The sequence below is a fragment of the Octopus bimaculoides genome, chromosome 7 (genome assembly GCF_046866305.1).
Source record: "Octopus bimaculoides isolate indiv1 chromosome 7, ASM4686630v1, whole genome shotgun sequence".
In the NCBI taxonomy this organism is placed as follows: Eukaryota; Metazoa; Mollusca; class Cephalopoda; order Octopoda; family Octopodidae; genus Octopus; species Octopus bimaculoides.
Genome location: NC_142934.1, coordinates 21,843,020 through 21,861,764, shown reverse-complemented (window position 1 = coordinate 21,861,764; position 18,745 = coordinate 21,843,020). Strand labels below are relative to the sequence as shown.

The window sequence follows — 18,745 nt, the reverse complement described above, 5'->3', positions numbered from 1 at the left end:
CATCCATATTTGTTTCATTTTTGTCGATTATGTGCGTATGTGCATCCGTAGATTTCTAGACAGTGAAGAGAAGCCGTCATAAGAAAACTTTCGTTACAAATAACTTGCACACGATTTTTTTTTCTACAACTACAAGACACAACTTCCCTCGACTCTATAATTATCATTAGCTCGCATCCTTTTCTCGGTAACCTTACTCTATCTTTGGAAATTTTACACTGAAAGTGAATTTATTCTGTTGCCACTCAGAATGAATATTATGCAATGTCCTCCGTTTCGCTAGGATGAATTGTATGAAATCAGCCGTGACCAGGACCATCTCATTGAATGGCTGAAAAGATATGGACTTTTAGCAGCAGCGCATGTCTGTGACTGTGGCCACAATTGTTCATTTTCGAAATTTCGGCCAGTTCAAGATGGATATAGCTGGAAGTGTACTGGTCGACAGTGTCGAAAACGCTTTTCTATTAGAAAAGGATCGTTTTTTCAAAAGAGCAATTTGCCTTTGAAAACAATACTGCTCTTTTTGTATTGGTGGTCTATTGATGTACCCTTGCGTAGAATTATGCACGAACTACAAATTGCGAGTTGGTTCACTGTGGTGGATTGGGCCAATTTCTGCCGAGATATCCTGGCACAACACCTAATTGCTAACCCAATAATGATTGGCGGCCCTGATGTCGTAGTTGCCATCGATGAATCGAAATTCATGCACCGAAAGTATCGGCGGGGTGCGCACTACGACAGCACTTGGGTGTTGGGTGGGGTTGAATTGGACAACCCCGCCAATTGCTTTTTATCTATATGCCCGGATAATAGCCGGTCCATGGATTCCTTGGAATCCATTATCCGGCAACATGTCCGTCCAGGGAGCATCATTTTCACCGATGAATGGGCAGGTTATCGCAATTTGCAGCAGCAAGGGTTCCTGCATTTAATGGTAAACCACCCAGTTTCATTTGTTGATGAAGCCACAGGTGTACATACAAATCGTGTAGAAGGAATGTGGGCGCATGCTAAGCGCAAATATCGGCAACTTTATGGTACCTCATCCGAGTTGTTTTCCACGTATTTAATAGAATTCATGTGGCGGAAGAAGTACTCCACTAGACAGTTTGAGCACCTCTTTGCTCAAATTGCTGAGCAATACACATATACATGACATACTTTTTTTTTAAACAAACATTTTTTAACTAATACAAGATTTCACATAAGATCAATGAAGAACACAAACGTACTGAAACAGTGACTAAACTTGTTATTTTGTTGGGATTAATCCACCTTTAAAGTGAAAAAAAACAAAACCGGCGTATACAACAGGTATGTAAAATATATTTGTGTACTTTTTCTGTTTATTCTTAATCTTCGTGTTTTTGCAAGATTGAAAAAAAAGTTTCGGAAAGCTAACATTTAAAAATTCTTCGGGAAGCGACACTGTGATAGTTTCTATATTTAACCGTGCGTGTATATTCCTATTTTTGCTCCTGTTCTCTTCTACTTCTCTACTAGAAACGTTTACTTTGGAATTTACTTCTATTGAGAAAAAAAAATCGTGTGCATGTTATTTTTAACGAAAGTTTTCTTATGGCGGCTTCTCTTCACTGTCTAGAAATCTACGGATGCACATACGCACATAATAGAGAAAAATGAAACAAATATGGACGACTTGCTCCGAAACACCACCGAGTGGGGGAACGCTTCTCAAAAATAACCTGCAGTTGTTTCCTTCAAAATTCCTACATGCTCGAAATGTACATACATCAAGGTATATTTGTAGAAAATTTCACGAAAAAATATTAATTTTCCTGGAAGTTAAGAAGAATTTAAGTGGACTCTGTTGGAATTTCCGAAAATTGTCCCCCATTCCAAAAAACTTTCACCGGAAATTTTTGTATATTCGGATTCTACATAGTTAATACTATATGCGTAGAAAATTTCATTAAAAAAAATTCATTTTTCTGAAAGTTATGGCCTCCCAAAGTCTGGGGGGTAAAACCCTGTAGTTATGCCGAAATATGAACTGGACCGTATCCACATAACACGTAGATTACCATCACGCATCCTTAACTAGTGCCCCCTCCCCACCGGGCAACTGCAAAGTGCGCTTGTGTTAAGATGGCACTAATAATGAAAAATACTGTCGTTTTGTATAAGAAAAACACATACAAAAAAAAAATGGTATAACAACGCCGCCTCTTAATCTCCGTCCATCAAGACAAGCAATAAGTCTATATTAGCCATTATAGAGACAACCCTCGCTACCACATTCATTTTTACTTTCACTTTTAATAATTTGAACGTAAAATGCCCATCACCGTCACACACACACAAAGAAATAAGCTTTCCTAGTTTGTATGTGATTATATGAGTCAAAAGATCTTTCGTCTTGTGTGTATCTCTCTCTTTCTCATTATATATATATATATATATATATATATATATATATATATATGCACACACACAAAACGTAAGATCCTTTGACGCACGTCGCGTTTCTTTCTTATTTCGAATATACTTTGAAATTTTGGAAAAAGATACCAAAAATGAATACGGAGAATTTTTTTTTAGTGAAATTTTGTAGGTTTCCCCATGACCGAATCGTTATCTTGTAGGTTGCAAATATAAATTCGAAGAAATTGTGGAACGAAGCAAAAAACATTACAGCCGGTTATATGGTGTACTTTGATGAAAATTCCGCTGTGTTTTTGCTGCAATATTTAAAAAACGAAAAATATTCGATAATGAATGTTCACGCAATAATTCGTATTATTTTATTCCAACCTGTCCCACATCGCCTCCAAAAATCCTACATTCTCTGTTGAATAAAATTTTGCTTGAAAAGAAAAGGCTAAAACGATGTTCAGCATGGACGTTAGGAATATTGAATTACGTCCCTTCGCGGCCAAAAATTAAAACTTAATTGATACAGAAAAATCGGTCACAACTAAAAAAAATCCCCTCGGCAAAACAAGTTGACTAGAGTGAAGCATAAAAAAAATTTCTACGGCTGCTAAACTAATATCTGGTAACCATTCCATTACTTGCAAAAATATCTATTTGATACTTGACGCACGCACACTAACTGCCGATATAAATCCCAGTAAGGCCGTATTTACGGAAGAAAAAGAAACCCGAGTGAGACTAAACCGAATAATGGTTTGTGAGGCACCTTGTGGATTTTGATTTTGCATGAAGGGGGGGGGGATACGATGACATCATCCCATCAAATAGCAATAGAAAAATGTGCGTGTATATGCCCGCGTGTGTGTGTGTGTGTGTGTATATATATATACACACACACACACACATATCTGAATATTAATTAGTACTAAAAAGATTCATAAATTACATAAATAAAAGTACAACAAACCAAAATGAAGCTCAGGCCTTCCATCGTTGCTTGTGCGCTTTCGATATTCAAGCTGACTAAATTGTAGAGAGCAGGAGATACACACACACCTATGCACACACAACAGACACCTCCTATACACGTGCCGTCCGAAACTGAGGACAGAATGATCCACACTATTCGGAGAAAAGGACGGAATGGTCATGGAACGTGCAGCAAAAAAAATGTTAATGTATTTAGTCTAGATTTCCATATCCGGTAAATATGGAGAATGGCGACGTAATTAAAAGAAGGAAAAAATGATTTCCTTTTTTTCTTCTCATCTTTACGAAATTTGTCGATTTTTTTTTTTTTTTTCTACATCAGTACAGCAAATAGTTAATGTTTCTGTCTCAAATAGTTTTATGGTATCTCGGCAGAGGTTTCCCAACACCTGTCCCTCGAAATCTCATACCAGATGGGGAAAAGAAAAGAGTACAAAAAATATATATATAAGTAAAAACGGAGGGAGGGGTGACAGTTCAGTGAAACACAGGCATGCTAAAAAGAATGAAAGAAGAAAAAAAAGCCATCCCATAAGATAGGATACTTTGACGGGTAGTTATTCTCATAATACACGTGCCTATAGAATGAAAGTATTTTATTCGTCTGTAAAGTCAAAGGGGAAACAATTTACGAATAGTTTTTATACAACCCCTATTCCGCGGGACTTCAGCCTTACCGAAGTTCCTAGTTAACAACTGGAAATAACTTGAAATTTTGGCACAATGCCAGTTTTTTTTTTTTTTTTTTTTTTGAGGGAGTTATTCGATTACACGGACCCAGTACTTGACGGGGCCCGTTTAAGGATGAAAAGTAAAGATGATTGACATTGACAGGATTTGAACTCCGTACGTAAACAATAGGAAGAAATGCCGCTGAAGTATTTAGTCTGAAACTTGGAAATAATACTGGCAGGTCTTGATTTGGTTTACATATCCGCCTAAACACACATCATGATCCTTTAGATTCCTTCACCGCACCCAGCTGCTAAGATGTGTCTTTTTTCCCCGTCTTTGCGTTTTTAAAAATATTAATCGATTAAAAATCAAGAAATTAATAACGAAAACCTTTATTTCAACAGATTCCACATGGAAATTTGTATAACATCTGTATTTTATTTACAATCTTTGCCAATTTGAAACGGAGTTTTCAAATGTTTATTTCTGGATAGTTGGAAACTAAAATTCAATGGCTGCTAGACTAAAGCAAAAATGTTTAATTCTAAACCTGTCGAGAAAACAAGAAAATTATGGTAGACGGGAACTGAAAGAAGCTTGTTGCTTGTACACACATACTCACACACCTGTGTGTGTATGTGTCACTGATCATCACTTGACAACCAGTAGTACTTTGTTGATGTCCTCTTCACATAGTTTGGCAAGAGACAGAATAAGTACCAGGTTTTAAAAAATTGATCTGGGGTTCATTTGTTCAACCAAAACCTTGAAGATGGTGCCACAGTCCAATGAATGAAATAAGTAAAGGATTGTAATACTTCGACCGTGCGAACGAAAGGAGATGGCGACGTGGACGGTAAAGGCTCCTTTTTACCATGTCGCACGATCGAACACAAAATACAAGATTATATATGATAGAAGGCTCATCGTGAGAGATACGAGCCATAGTGCCAGTAAAAGAACTTAGGACAAACTCAACCGTTAGATATATAATGAGAATAAATTTATTAACAAAGTGAAACTGTTTGTCTGTGTGTGCGTGCATGCGACATATAATCAACAGAGTAGATAAATCAGGCCTTTGTGTACAAGAGAAGGTATACAACAATGTGAAGTGAGGGACAGTCGTGTGTACAATATGTCAGAGTACAAGTGTGCGTGTGAATGAGAGGAAACACAGAACATAGAAAGAGTGTCTGTAACATAGACTGTAAAAGGTCTTAAAACTCTGAGATAGAGAAAAACCAGTTCGTATTAAAGTTACACAAGGAGATAGAATGTTCATACGCAGGAAGTTGTGGTCAAGGAGCAGAGCTGTAGTATCACACCATGTGTGTTGAGCGTCGAATGCTGCGACCTGTGTTACCTGGTACGGAATATTCTCGCTGGTTAGTTCTGACTGTTGTTCGTGAGTGGAAACTCCACTCATACAGTGAAGATAAAACCGCGCTTGTTGAAGTTGGTGTTGCTGGCGACGACAAAGGTAGACAGTACATCGGTGGTGAAGACGTCGGCTCTGGAACTGGCTGTAGCTGTGTTCTGTATAAGTGTGGTCAACGACCAGACCTGTGAGAGATCTGAAATCGAAGACGATTGCCGTCGTTGGATCGGGCTTATTTATAGGCCAAAAAGGGCTCACCGGAAACCCAGAAAAACTCTCTATCACGTGACTTTATCTAAAACAACGATTGGACGTAAATGCCTCCTTAGCAAGCAGAACATGGGGACAATTGCCGCGCAAAACAAGAACCAATCAGGATGACGGACAGAAGGGTCCAAGGCAACCGAAGGCTAGATGTTAGCAGCTTCGTTATCATTTGTGATTGAATGCCCGAGAGAGAGAGAGGTTTCACTACAAGATAATACACACACACAGACACGAGGGTGGGTTGAAAAGTTCAGAGGGTGACTATGAAGGAGTGAGGCTAGAGCTGCGAAATCTTACATACCTTAATTTCAACTCTTATTATTGATAAGTGCATTGTTTATTTTCAAGTAAACTGACATCTCAATGTTCAAAAAAAAAAGACTTCAAAAGTAACTAGTAGTGAATTCTCTTGAAAATGGACAAAATTTGGCATCTTCATGCTATCAAGTACCAGCAGGAAAAGGTTTTAGTCCCCAAAAACATTCATGCTGACATGGTTGCTACATTAGGGAATAACACTCCAGTTTATCAACAGTGCAAAATTTAGCAGCTGAATTTAGGAGGGGAACAAAGAGTCTTGAAGATGACTCAAGATCTGGACATCAAAAATATTTGATTGTGTTCACCACATGGTGATGGCTGACAGGCAATTGACTATAACTCAAATAGTCAATGATATTAGCATATCTCATGAGGGAGTTGATAATATTCTGCACAATAAACTTGGCATTACGAAGGTTTCTGCCTGGTGGGTGACATGTTTTCCGTCATCTGATCACATCATGGGAAGATCTGACACTGTTTCAGGCAGACCCAGATGGTTTCCTTAAATGTTTCCTAACCCATGATGAGATTTTACTTCATCACTTTGAGCCAGAGACAAAGAGGCAATCCATGAAGTGAAAACACCACTCCTCACCTGCAGGGAAGATGATGGCCTAGTTTTTTAGGGATGTAAAGGGCAGTGTTTATTGACTATCTTCAAAAAAGCTACACCATCAATGGAGTACTATACCAACTTACTGAGACAATTGCCAAAGGCTATGAAGATCAAACACCCAGGAAAACTGATGAAAGGGGCTTATTTCATTAGGACAATGCTCCAGCATACAAGTCCTTTGTTTCAATGGTTGCTGTGCTAGGATACAAGGGGGTGTCTCCATGTTTGCATGAACTGGTAGAAATTGCAACCAAATCTTCCTCAACCAAACAAAACCTTAAACAGACAAGATAATGTGGTCCAAGGCTTTATCCCTGCCCCAACAATAACCTCACAACTGCTTTCTATATATACCCAGTTTCTTTATGCTGGTCATTGGTGGAATAGGTCTATCTGCAACAGAACATACACTTAGAGCTACTCCCCTCACCCAAATATTAAGCCTCATTGGCTTCGTTTTCACACTCTTCATTCTGTATCGAACTGCAATGGTTTAAAACAATGAGGAAATATATACGCAGTTTCAAGAATCGCAGGTCAAATATCCTTTCAATTCTGCCCTACTACCTAAAAATGATATGAAATAAGCTTGTTGAATCGAGGCTGACCCAGTAGCTGGCTCAACATTTGGATGTTGCTTCTATCACCAGTGATGGAGCAGAAATGCATGGTCTACAAATACATCAGAAATTTTATATCATTAGTTCCCTATGTACACCATCATGTTTTGTTTGAAGCCACATTATTAGATGTTCCAAATACAGTTGGATGCTTAACCACAACAAACCATTAGGAGAACACTATTGCAGTTATGTTACAGAGAAGACTTTATTGCATTATGCTACATTTCTTTGTATATCAAACCAGTATTACTATTAAGTATAGTAGTAACTAAGCACTATAATGGAAGCAAGCGGGATTAGGATAACCTATGTAGAACTTTAAACTTAGCAGCAGCAGTTGTACATCTAACTATAAATGCATTATGTATACACACACACATATAGAGGGGGGTGCTGGACTTGGGCTCAACCAATTTCCTTCCACTTCATCAGTCAGTGGTGCTAGTTGCCATCAACAAGAAAAGGGAAAAGGAATGAGGTCAACAAGGTTTATCACATACAAAACATGGGTAAAATTTGACAGTGTTTAACCCCATGTTAACTGTCACTGATCAAACCTATGATCAAATGTAAGATTGATCTAGCTACAGTCATTTCTTTTTTTTTTCCATTAAGCAGACAATGATCTTTTATTCTATGGCTAACTGCAAAGCAAAAGGAAAACAGTTACCAAACTATTATATAGTAAACTAGTGCATTGTTGGAATATATAAATAAAAATAGTGGTTTACTGTACAATGACATTTAACTTGTTTCTACCTATTATGTACATAATACGAAAAAAATAATTCTCAGACACAAAAAATATACCTAGGACTACCATTACCCTGGTGTACACATGATTGTGTGGTAAAAAGTTTGCTTTCCAACCACATGGTTCCAGATTCAATCCCAGTGTGGCATCTTGGGCAAGTATCTTTTACAGACCAAAGCCTTGAGTGGATTTGGTAGGCAGAAACTTCAAATTTATGTCAATACTGAAATAACTTAATTAAAATATCAAATTATAGAAACAACCTGGGAGAAAAATTGAAAAACTCAAACTCCCAAAGCTATATTTCATTTTGAGATAAAACATCAGGTTTCAAAGGAGACAAGGAATCCTTTATAAACCTGCTTAGGATGGTTATGATCACAAGTCTACTCAATCAGGGCTGCCCTGGAATACACTAGGATTCAATCTGCAGTCAATAGTCTTACTAGAGCAAATGACCTATGGTATAAATAGCTCATCCTTATTCCCAGGCACATCCTAACCAGTTAATGTTAATCATCTTGCATGGGTTGGATGGTTTGACAGGATTTCATGGATCCAAAAACTGCATCATACCCCGAGTGGATTAATCTTCCTAATTCCAACCGTTTTACAGCATTTACTGGGTTCTTTTTCATAGCACCAGTGCTAGCGAAGCCACCGTGCAACTTGCAAGACTACAAAGCTCAAGGGAGATGGCAGGGTTAAGTATGAGAAGAGGCTGTATCAGAATGAGCTTCTTGCTTTAGAGGAACTAGATGGCCCAGAGCTAGAGTGGAAGACACTTGCGTAAGGTGCCATACAGTAAGAATGGACCTGTGGTTGGGGAAGCAAATTCTTTAATCCTTTAACATTCAGAAGTGAAACTTCATTGAAACTATAGTGTTTCAAGCTGAATTCTGCATCTTGCCCAAAATCATGTGTGTGAGCATGCGCATGTTTGTGCAATTTTGGCTTGATATTGTGTTACTTGTAAACAAATGTCACTGTTGTTCCATGGAAACATGTCCGGACCTTATTAACCTGGTATTTGAAACAACATAAAATTTTGATGGAAAGTTAAAATTTATCTCACATTAAAACAAGAAGTTTGTGGCATAAAACTAGGGGCAATCTCAGGCAAGAATTGAACACTGACATAAGAGGATAGTTACTTCTTGATACCTTTCAACAGAAGAATGTCTACATTAATAAGAGCAATCTTCTAAAAGCCAACACAGAAACTGCTACATGATCACTCACCCTGCTAGAAATAACAGCCAAATATCACTCAAGTAACACCCTCCTAGCTTAAAAATGGATAATGTAGTTCTGAATACAAGCAAAATCATGGCTGGAATATTTTTGATCACAGGTTTGCAGGATTATAGTTGACCTGGAGTCAAAAAGCTTTCCAACAGGGTGTTATATTGTCTTTAAATATGGAAATTAGTTTTATGTAGCATCTATCCTAAGGAAATTGGACAACTAAGCTCGCTACGCAATCACATGGTTTCAGGTAGCAACCTACTGTTCAGCACCTTGGGCAATGTCTTCTATGAGGGTGGGCTGAAAAGTTTTGCATGCATTAATTTCAATTTTTCTTCTTAATAACTGTATTGTTTCTTTCCAGGTAAGCTGATATCTCACTATTCAAAGAAAACTTCAAAAGTGACTAGTGGCTTCTCTTGAAAACTGACAAAATTTGGCATCAGGGTGTTATCAAACACTAGCAGAAAAAAGGATTTAACTCCAAAAGACATTAATGTTGACATGCTTATTACAGTAAAGGATGACACTCCAGCTTTAACAGTGCAAAAGTGAGCAGCTGAATTTATGAAGGGAAGGGAGAATATTGTGGATATCCTGCAACAGCCACCACTGAGAAAAACATTGATCGTGTTCACATGGTGATGGCTGACAGGCAATTGACTATAAATCAAAAGTCAATGCTATTAGCTTATCTCATGACAGAGTTGACAAAATTCTGCACAATGACCTTAACATGACAAAGGTTTCTGCTTGGTAGGTGACATGTTTTCTGACGTCTGATCTAAAATGCATCCTGGGTGCTTTTCATGTGTCACTGGCATTGGGTGTGTTTTTGCACAGCACTGGCACAAGTGCATTTTATGTGACACCAACACCGATAAAGGACAAGTCTGCATGTATGGATGACAGTGATTTTACTTAGCTTGACGCATCTTCTCAAGTACAACAAATCTCCACATCTCCCGGTCAGTGAGGCCCAGCATGCAAAGATCCTTTCTTACAAATGTGAACAGATGGGACCCTTATAGTAACATTAGTACTCTATGGCGTAATTCCACTCTTCCAAGTGTTGACAGAATACTGACTGCAATCAATCAACATTTTATTGATCCAACAGCAGCGGCAAAATCACTTGGCTGACTCATCTTAATAGAAAATAACCAAGAAGGATATGTGCATATTTGATTTATCTAAGTCACTAAAGCCAAGAACTGAATGCGAGTTCAAGATAAACCATTAGAAAGAAAGAATCTCTAACACTATAGTAATTGTAGCAAACTGTAGTCCCACACATGCCAGCATGGAAGGCAGACATTAAACAATGATGATGTCACACAGTATATTCTGTATGACAGTCTACTATAAAAATAGTCCCATGTGTTCAGTAATCCAAAAGCTGAGTTTGGTTTGTGTCAGCCCCCATATTTATTTCACATTGGTATTTATATCACTGTACTCTATTTGTTAAACCTCTAGGTCATAGACACAACAAAAACAAGTTTTTGACACCATTTCGAGCGTGACCGTCGCCAGTACCTCCTGACTGGCCTTCGTGCCGGTGGCACGTAAAAGCACCCACTACACTCTCGGAGTGGCTGGTGTTAGGAAAGGCATCCAGCTGTAGAAACTCTGCCAAATCAGATTGGAGCCTGGTGTACCCATCTGGTTCACCAGTCCTCAGTCAAATCGTCCAACCCATGGAAAGCGGACGATGATGAAGTGTGTATATACACAGGCATACGTGTTTTATTTATATATATGTATGTCTTCTACTACAGCCTTGTGAGTGGATTTGTTAAGCAAATGGATGCAATATAGTAAATTGGGGGTTGGCGGTAATTTTTTTAGGTACCATGAAAAAATTGTGCTTTAGACCAGTAAAGTTTATGTGCAATAAACTTGTTATACATTCACAATACACAAACTATTTTAATTTTTATACAAGTCCTAATCATCATCATTTAACGTCCGCTTTCCATGCTAGCATGGGTTGGACGATTTGACTGGGGACTGGCAAAGCGGATGGCTACACCAGACTTCAATCTGATCTGGCAGAGTTTCTACAGCTGGATGCCCTCCCTAACACTAACCACTCCAAGAGTGTAGTGGGTGCTTTTTATGTGCCACCAGCACGAGGGCCAATCCGGCGGTGCTGGCAATGGCCACATTCAAATGGTGTTTTTTATGTGCCACCTGCACAAGTGCCAGCAAGGCGAAGCTGGAAACAATTGCGCTCAAATAGTGCTTTTTATGTGCCACCGGCACAGGAGCGAGACCGCTGCTCTGGTAGTGATCCCACTCGGAGGGTGCTGTTAGCGCTCCACTGGCACGGGTGCCAGTCATCAAATTTGGTTCAGTTTCGATCTCACTTGCCCCAACAGGTCTTCGCAAGCTGAGTTTAGTGTCCAATGATGGAAGGTTGGCATGGGTGCCAGTCATCAAATTTGGTTCAATTTCGATTTAATTTGGTTCAAATATTTAATTATAAAAGTACAATGAGATTTTTTAAACATTGAATGGCTAAGATGATCTTTCCAAGTAAAATAGGAATCAAAGGGGTCCATGTGTAAAAAAATGGTTGAGAACCACTGCTTTAGTGTTTAAACTGGCATATCCAGCCCAAAATGTTCTACTGTTAATCAAACAGATTAGGTCAGGCTTCTCACACCAACCCAACAATGTCATTCAAATCATAAATAATCATATCGAAATCTCAAAGCTATGAGATAATGCATGATTAATTCAAACCAATAGGAATAAGTAAGTAATACAATTAACAGAGTAAACTGAATGCTAAAGGGTTAAGAAACATTTTTTTCTAATTAGCAAAATGAAAGGAATGTTAAACTTTCATCTGCCAATCAGCTATTTGCAATGAGTGAATGACAACAAAACTACACCAGTGATGCACCACCCTGTACCTCTTCTAATTCATGCATCATTAGTCACCCTTTGCCACCCTTCAACCATACTCATCTTTACAACTGTTGCCTAATTCCTCTCTTGAATTCCCCCATTTCTAGCTCTCCCTCAACCACCCACATTCCTAGTTCCTGTCTCCAATCACTTCTCATCTCATACTTTGAGGGTCCACCTGGACAGCTCATCATCTCTTTGTAGCAACACCTGATCATTCTCACCCTTTCTTCTAAATGTGAGTAGCCATATAGCTCCTCTACAAGAACCTGTTCTGCTGCCTTTTCTCCTAGTATAAAGCAGAACCCCTTCTCCTCAGGTTTCATAATCATGCAAGCTGCACAGTAGCCTCACTAGTGTTGGTGGCATGAAAAAAGTACATGCTATAATGTAGTTGGTGTTAGAAAGAAAATCCAGCTATTCAAACCATGCTATGGCAGACACTGGAGCATGATGCAGTTCTTGAACCCACCAGATCCTCTCACCATCCAACTCATTGCCAGCATGGAACATAGATGTTAAATGATGATGACACTATATAGAGATGTGTGTGTGTGTGTGTGTGTGTGTGTGTGTGTGCGTGTGTGTATATATATATATATATATATATATATATATATATATATATATATATATATATAGAGAGAGAGAGAGAGAGAGAGAGAGAGAGAAAGAGATACTTTGATTATATGTGCAATCACAAAACAAAAACTCCCTTAAGAACTGTTTAAAAGGTGCCAGTGTAGTATGTGATGTACATTAGTTCAAATGGTATAGTTTGTGACCTACACCAACATTTTGATCTACATTTAAAATTCATCTTATTATCCAATGTCAACCACCAGCATAGCTATGTTGTCAGGATGGAACACATACACGGAGCACTGAGCGGTTATGGCTAGAAGCTAAAATTAGTCTTCTCAAAAAATGAGAGGTGTTCCATTGCAAACATTTCAATCTCGTTTAGATTTCATTTGTTGGAAGATTTTAAGATCAAATGAGCAAAATCTCTTTATTGCATTTTAAAATGATATCTGTGCTGTATACAAATAGTCAGTGTTCATGTTTTTAGTATGAAATAAAAATCAATAAAAAAATTTTCTTTTTCTTTTATTTTTTAAATGTTTAACTCACTCTTCTAATTATAATTGCAAACTTATAACAAAATTTTGAATGTAGATCACATGCTAGTCTAGATTTAAGTTGCTGTAGATCACATACTAGACCGGCACCAATTAAAACAAGGGAAAGAACTTCGGATTCAGATTGGCTTCACCAAGAATTAACAGTGACAGGCAATAACGCAACTGTGACAGGTACACTCGAGTGCAAGCATATGGGGGGGGGGGTTCCTGACTTAAAGGGTGTCGCGAAAGGCCTGGTTGGAGACCCAAACTTCTGAATTCTCTTGCAGGGATTAGAAAAACTGAAGGACTGCTGCAATAAGTGTGTGAACCTAAGAGGGGGAATATGTTGAATAAAATCATAATTAACTAACCCTCCTGTATTTTCTTTTACTGAAGCCAAGAACTTTTCAGCACCCCCTCGTATACATGAAAACTCGGTGGGCTGACAGAATCGGTGAGTGAAAAGTAATACTAGGCAACACTTTACATGTGCTACATTCTTCGAGGCCCGCCTACCACCTATTTATATTCAGGCGGGGTGGGGGAGCCTCACTACAGATATACCTCGCTCAAATAACACCCCTTTGTCTTAAAATATATATATATATATATATATATATATATATATATATATATATATATATAGTGTAATCCTAGATAACTGACAAAAAAAAAAAAAAAAAAAGCGTCCCAGCTTTGATTGGGATGCTTTTGATCACGTGTCTTCCGGACCAGGGTTCGTGTAACAACCTAATGAAAAACAAGCCAACAATGTAATCTACGCAGTTGAAGGACCAGCAAGAAATAGTAATTAAATCTCTTTAAATCACAATCTATCGTCTCGGAAAAGAGGGGCGCAGAAGTCAAGTCAAGTGCTGGAACGCCTTTGAAAATGGGTCAGATTCATCAGAGCTAAACAACATTTAGCATAGAACGGATTCAGAAACGAACCCAGATTGAATTATGAATCAAGAGCCCCCACCTACCCACTCCATTTCTTTATCCTCAACCCCCACCATATCCTCGAGTTAAATGGCGGGGCTGTATGCGATCCTTCAAGCTAGTAAACTAAATAGTAAAATATTCAGCAAATCACAAAAATGGGAAGGGTGCATGCATTTCACGGGCGTTATTTTTTAATAATCTATTTAACCTGCTAGAAATGCATAAATCTCCCCTAAATTACACGCTATCGCCTTAGTAGAAAAGGAAATACTGGTTAATGTACTCCTACGTAAACGTAGAACGTCAAATGACAGCACATGTGTTTATTCTTTTAAATGGGGGTTTCTCTTTTTGTCACGGAGTTCCTAGTTTACAACAGGAAAGGAAAACCAGCGACGGCGGGAAAATTCGGCTTCGAACAAATGAGTGTATATACATTCACACACACGAAATATGCGTGTGAAAGGCACAGAGGAGGAAGGGCCGTTTGCCGAAAGTCGTGCCGTGATGTTGGCGCTGCAATCCCCCCCCCCCCCGCATACTCAAGTATTACTGAGGTCTGCAGAGCAACGACAGTTAATTATCTGTGTGCATGCATACATATACATATATATATATATATTCGATTTAAGTTGCCTATGTTTAACAGGCAACAAGAGAGCCTCTTGTAACAAGTCAGTTTGCTAAAAATAGCAGCCAAATCACACCCTGCTAGCTTTAAAAAAGCGAAAGAGACAGATCAGATACTCCAGTCTGACAAAATGCATGATGACAGCAAGAATATGTTTCCGGCGGAGGTAAAGAAGACGTACACTACCCTAACCCTAAACACCCGGGTGTACGTATTTTTTTTACTTTCACCATGTTTCTATTATAGGTCTATTTGATCAAAGCTAACCTAGGGTTAAACATAACCGGAGGTAGCTTCTGCGCAGTCGTCCGGTCTGCTAAAAACAGTAGCCAAATAACACGAGAGATATTAAATAGTATTCGTAATTAGTCTGGAGAATAAAATGACGGGATGATTACTGTTGGAATGTCTTTTTAAGACTGACCCGAGTAGAAGCAACCACACCTTGATTTTATTGATTTTTTTTTTTTGTTCTCCAAAAATTTCATTTACATTTAGAAAGCGCTATATGAATATAAATCGATATTGGTACTTAACCGGTACGCTATTTTATCGAACTCATGAGGATAAAAAGCAACGGTTAACCTGAGCGAGATTTGAACTCGAAACATCAAATGAAGTAGTTTGTTCAACACTCGATTCCCCCATCTATTACCAAAAGTTAATGCGCAAGAAGGCTATTAACATGAACGTTATGCTTTGCTATCATAAATGCTTCTTGCTTAATTATTGAAGTCAATTTTTTTTTAAATAAAAACTAACGAAGACGTAATGGCTCTGCCTGCAGGAAATCGTAGCTAAATCTCCCTTATATCAAATACCACGCCGTCTTTATATGCCCTTATTGTGTATGAAAAAATTTGAGACCGAATGATCACGGTTTCAACGCTTCTAATATATACTAATCACGGCTGAACCGGTATTGTTTAAGCAACACCTACAGTGGTGGGGGTCTAACAAGTTAAACGCTATCACAAGAGATACAACTAACGTCACGGCAAACTTCTTCCCTCGTTATATAGACATTTTTTTTTCACACGTGAGCTAGATAGTTTGATATATGAAGACGAGATGTATCAGAACTTGTACTTAGTGAACTATCTATCTATCTATTGCTTATTATTTATTCAGTACATATTCTGACGAAGGAGTTGTGTGAATTATATTAAGAATAATTCATTCTTTGAAGGTTTTACGTATGTATATATATATATATATATATATATATATATATATATAAATAAGCTTTCGTTTATAAAGAAGGCACCGCAAGGTTTAGCGAAAACCCATGCTTTGTAGACAAAAGATGATTAAGGAACCATTTAGTAATTGCATAAAAGGAAATATGTTAGTAAACATTTTTTTTACTTAATATGTAAAGAAAATAAAGGCACTCTTACAGGAAAGAACACAAGAAATATAATACTAAAAGGAAATATTTAAAAAAACGAGTCTTTAGAACGAACCTCCATGTGGTCAGCCATCTTGAGAACGAAGCGTGAATCTCGTGGTTGTGTACTACGTCATCAAAATAGGGGTAAAATACCGGCTAATCTAAGCAGACTGCTGCAAAAGACTATTCGAACGGTGTGTTAACAAAGAAAGTATACAATTTTGTGTACTTCGTCATTGAGAACGTATTGGCTATTTAGTCATAAAAAAAATTTTCAGCTATTTGCACGTTTTGAATTGTAATCTCATTTTACCGAACAAATTTATCAGAAATATTTTACTTACTACCATTAATGCTGTTAACTTCTATATATGCTATATTCTTTATTTACTTTTGATTGAAATTATCCTAATTTCCGCTTCTCAAGACTGCAATTGATTAAGATCTGATTCTAGTTAGTGACCAACTTTAGGACGAAGTTTCTAGCAATGAATGTAGTTACCGTTAATTGTCGAACGTGTTGAAAGAAATTGAATAAATATAATTAGCTCTTGGTGTACGTTGATAATGCACACGAATCGGAAATCACTGGTACAGCTCATTCTCAAATATGAAATACTGCATGTTTAAAAGTCAGTACAAAAGTATATGACAGCTATGTTTAGAATTATTAGGTTTAATGCAGAAATTTTCACGATTCGTATTCCTTTGAAATGTGGCGTTAAGTGTTTATTGATTTTAGTTTTTGATAAATCGATCATAAACTGGGGTTCAAGAAAAGCCTAAACCAAAATGTTTCTTCCTTTGACATCGTTAACACGGTTACCAAACGTGCCTTTCAAGTGTAAAGAAATTGGAACCCCCCGAATTCAACTAATTGTGTTATTAATTCTAAGAAACAATCGAGAATATAATAAATTTCTATAAATTCAAAAAAGCAATTTTAAAATAGAAAAAAAAAATTGATTCATTCAATATGGCGGAAACGCCATTACTGAAGATATTTGATAAAAAAAAATCCGATTGAATACAATTATTACAGCGATACTAGATTTCATGGACACTCATTAGAAAGATAATTTTTAAACTTGTGAGATAATTTAGCAGGGGGGAAAAACAAGAACAGGCTTGGTATTCTTCTCACTCCCTTTTTGTGTATCGAATTTTCATCGATCTGCTTCCAAACCGCTACCTTCCAAACTTTTTGTTAAATTTTCAGATTAACACCCGCACGATTTTCACTAGAGTGTTAGGGTCAGGGCTACGGTTAGGGTTAGGGACGGAATTCCCTAAAACCCTAACCCTAAAAAATTGCACTACTGGGCACTGCACACATCCTACACAAAACACTTTCAATACAGTAACCATTAGAGCATCACAGCACATACCCAAGGCACACAGAGCTGCGCTCGGTAGTGAAGTGAAAGCACGCTATAAAAATAAAACTACTGAATAATAATAAGAAGAAGACAGACAGACAGACCAAAATAATAAGCTTTGTTTTTATTGATCGACATGAGCATTCCTTGTGGTCATAATATCTTGGCAAAATAATTTTACAAGCTCAGAAAATACAAAGATTTGCTCATTGAAATCAACAAAAATGTGTTATCACAAGACAGTTACAATACTAGTGATTGCAGGAGCACTTGAGATTATCAAAAAAAGGAACTGAAAATTATTAGAGGTGATCCCTAGCTTAGCATCCATGCAATCCTTTCTTGTAAAGGCACATGGCCTGAAATTCTGGGGGAAGGAGTTAGTCAATTACATCAACTTCAGTACACAATTGGTACTTATTTTATTAGGCAAAGTTGACCTTGACAAAATATGAACTCAGAATGTACAGCTGGAAGAAATGATGCTAGCCATTCTGTCTAGTGCAGTAATGAATTTGCTAGCTTCCTGCCTTACTGCTGCAGCTGCTACTACTACTACTACTACTATTATAGGCACAAGGCCTGAAATTTATGGGGAATGGTTAAGTTGGTCACATTGATTCCAGTACTTATCTGGTACTTAATTTATTGATCCCGAAAGAATGAAAGGTAAAGTCAACTTCAGCAGAATTTGAACTCAGAATGTAAAAGCGGGCAAAATGCCACTAAGCATTTCACCCAGTGTGCTAATGATTCTGCTAGCTCACTACCTTAAACTTAACAACTATAATAATAAAATAATACACCAAGAAAAGATGGGAGATGCTCCTGGATCCATTTCTACAGACACTATGCTTTGTGAGCAAGTATGATAGCAGATTTAATAAAAAGACAGAAAAACTATCACCTTGAAAGGTACCATTTTGGTAGTGAATACTATCAGACACAATTTGCTCCTTAGCACTCTTAAGGAGCAAAGTGGTATACCAAGTCTTGGTCAGGTGTTCAGCAGCAATCGCTTAGTAGTTGTGAGACTTTGGCTAACTGTAAAGCCTTGATAATCCATCATG

At 37.7% G+C, this 18,745-nt stretch overlaps 2 protein-coding genes across 3 annotated transcripts in view; one reads left to right on the top strand and one right to left on the bottom strand.

Moving 5' to 3' along the window:
* LOC106879536 (protein arginine N-methyltransferase 1) overlaps positions 1-16,396 on the bottom strand; it is a 39,991-nt gene extending 23,595 nt beyond the window's left edge. The window contains exon 1 of one of the 2 annotated variants that reach the window (XM_014929166.3): positions 16,370-16,396. In XM_014929166.3, the coding sequence (XP_014784652.1) occupies positions 16,370-16,387 (18 nt within the window). In that variant the 5' untranslated portion in view covers positions 16,388-16,396. Of the gene's footprint in view, positions 1-3,370; positions 3,853-16,369 lie in introns of those variants that run through there. The other variant, XM_089354970.1, reaches the window with a different exon arrangement.
* On the top strand, positions 443-1,294 carry LOC149134601 (uncharacterized). Its single transcript, XM_089354971.1, has one exon. It carries the CDS (start codon positions 566-568, stop codon positions 1,160-1,162), a length of 597 nt encoding a protein of 198 aa, XP_089211097.1. The 5' UTR covers positions 443-565; the 3' UTR covers positions 1,163-1,294.
* Positions 16,397-18,745: the final 2,349 nt, after the last annotated feature.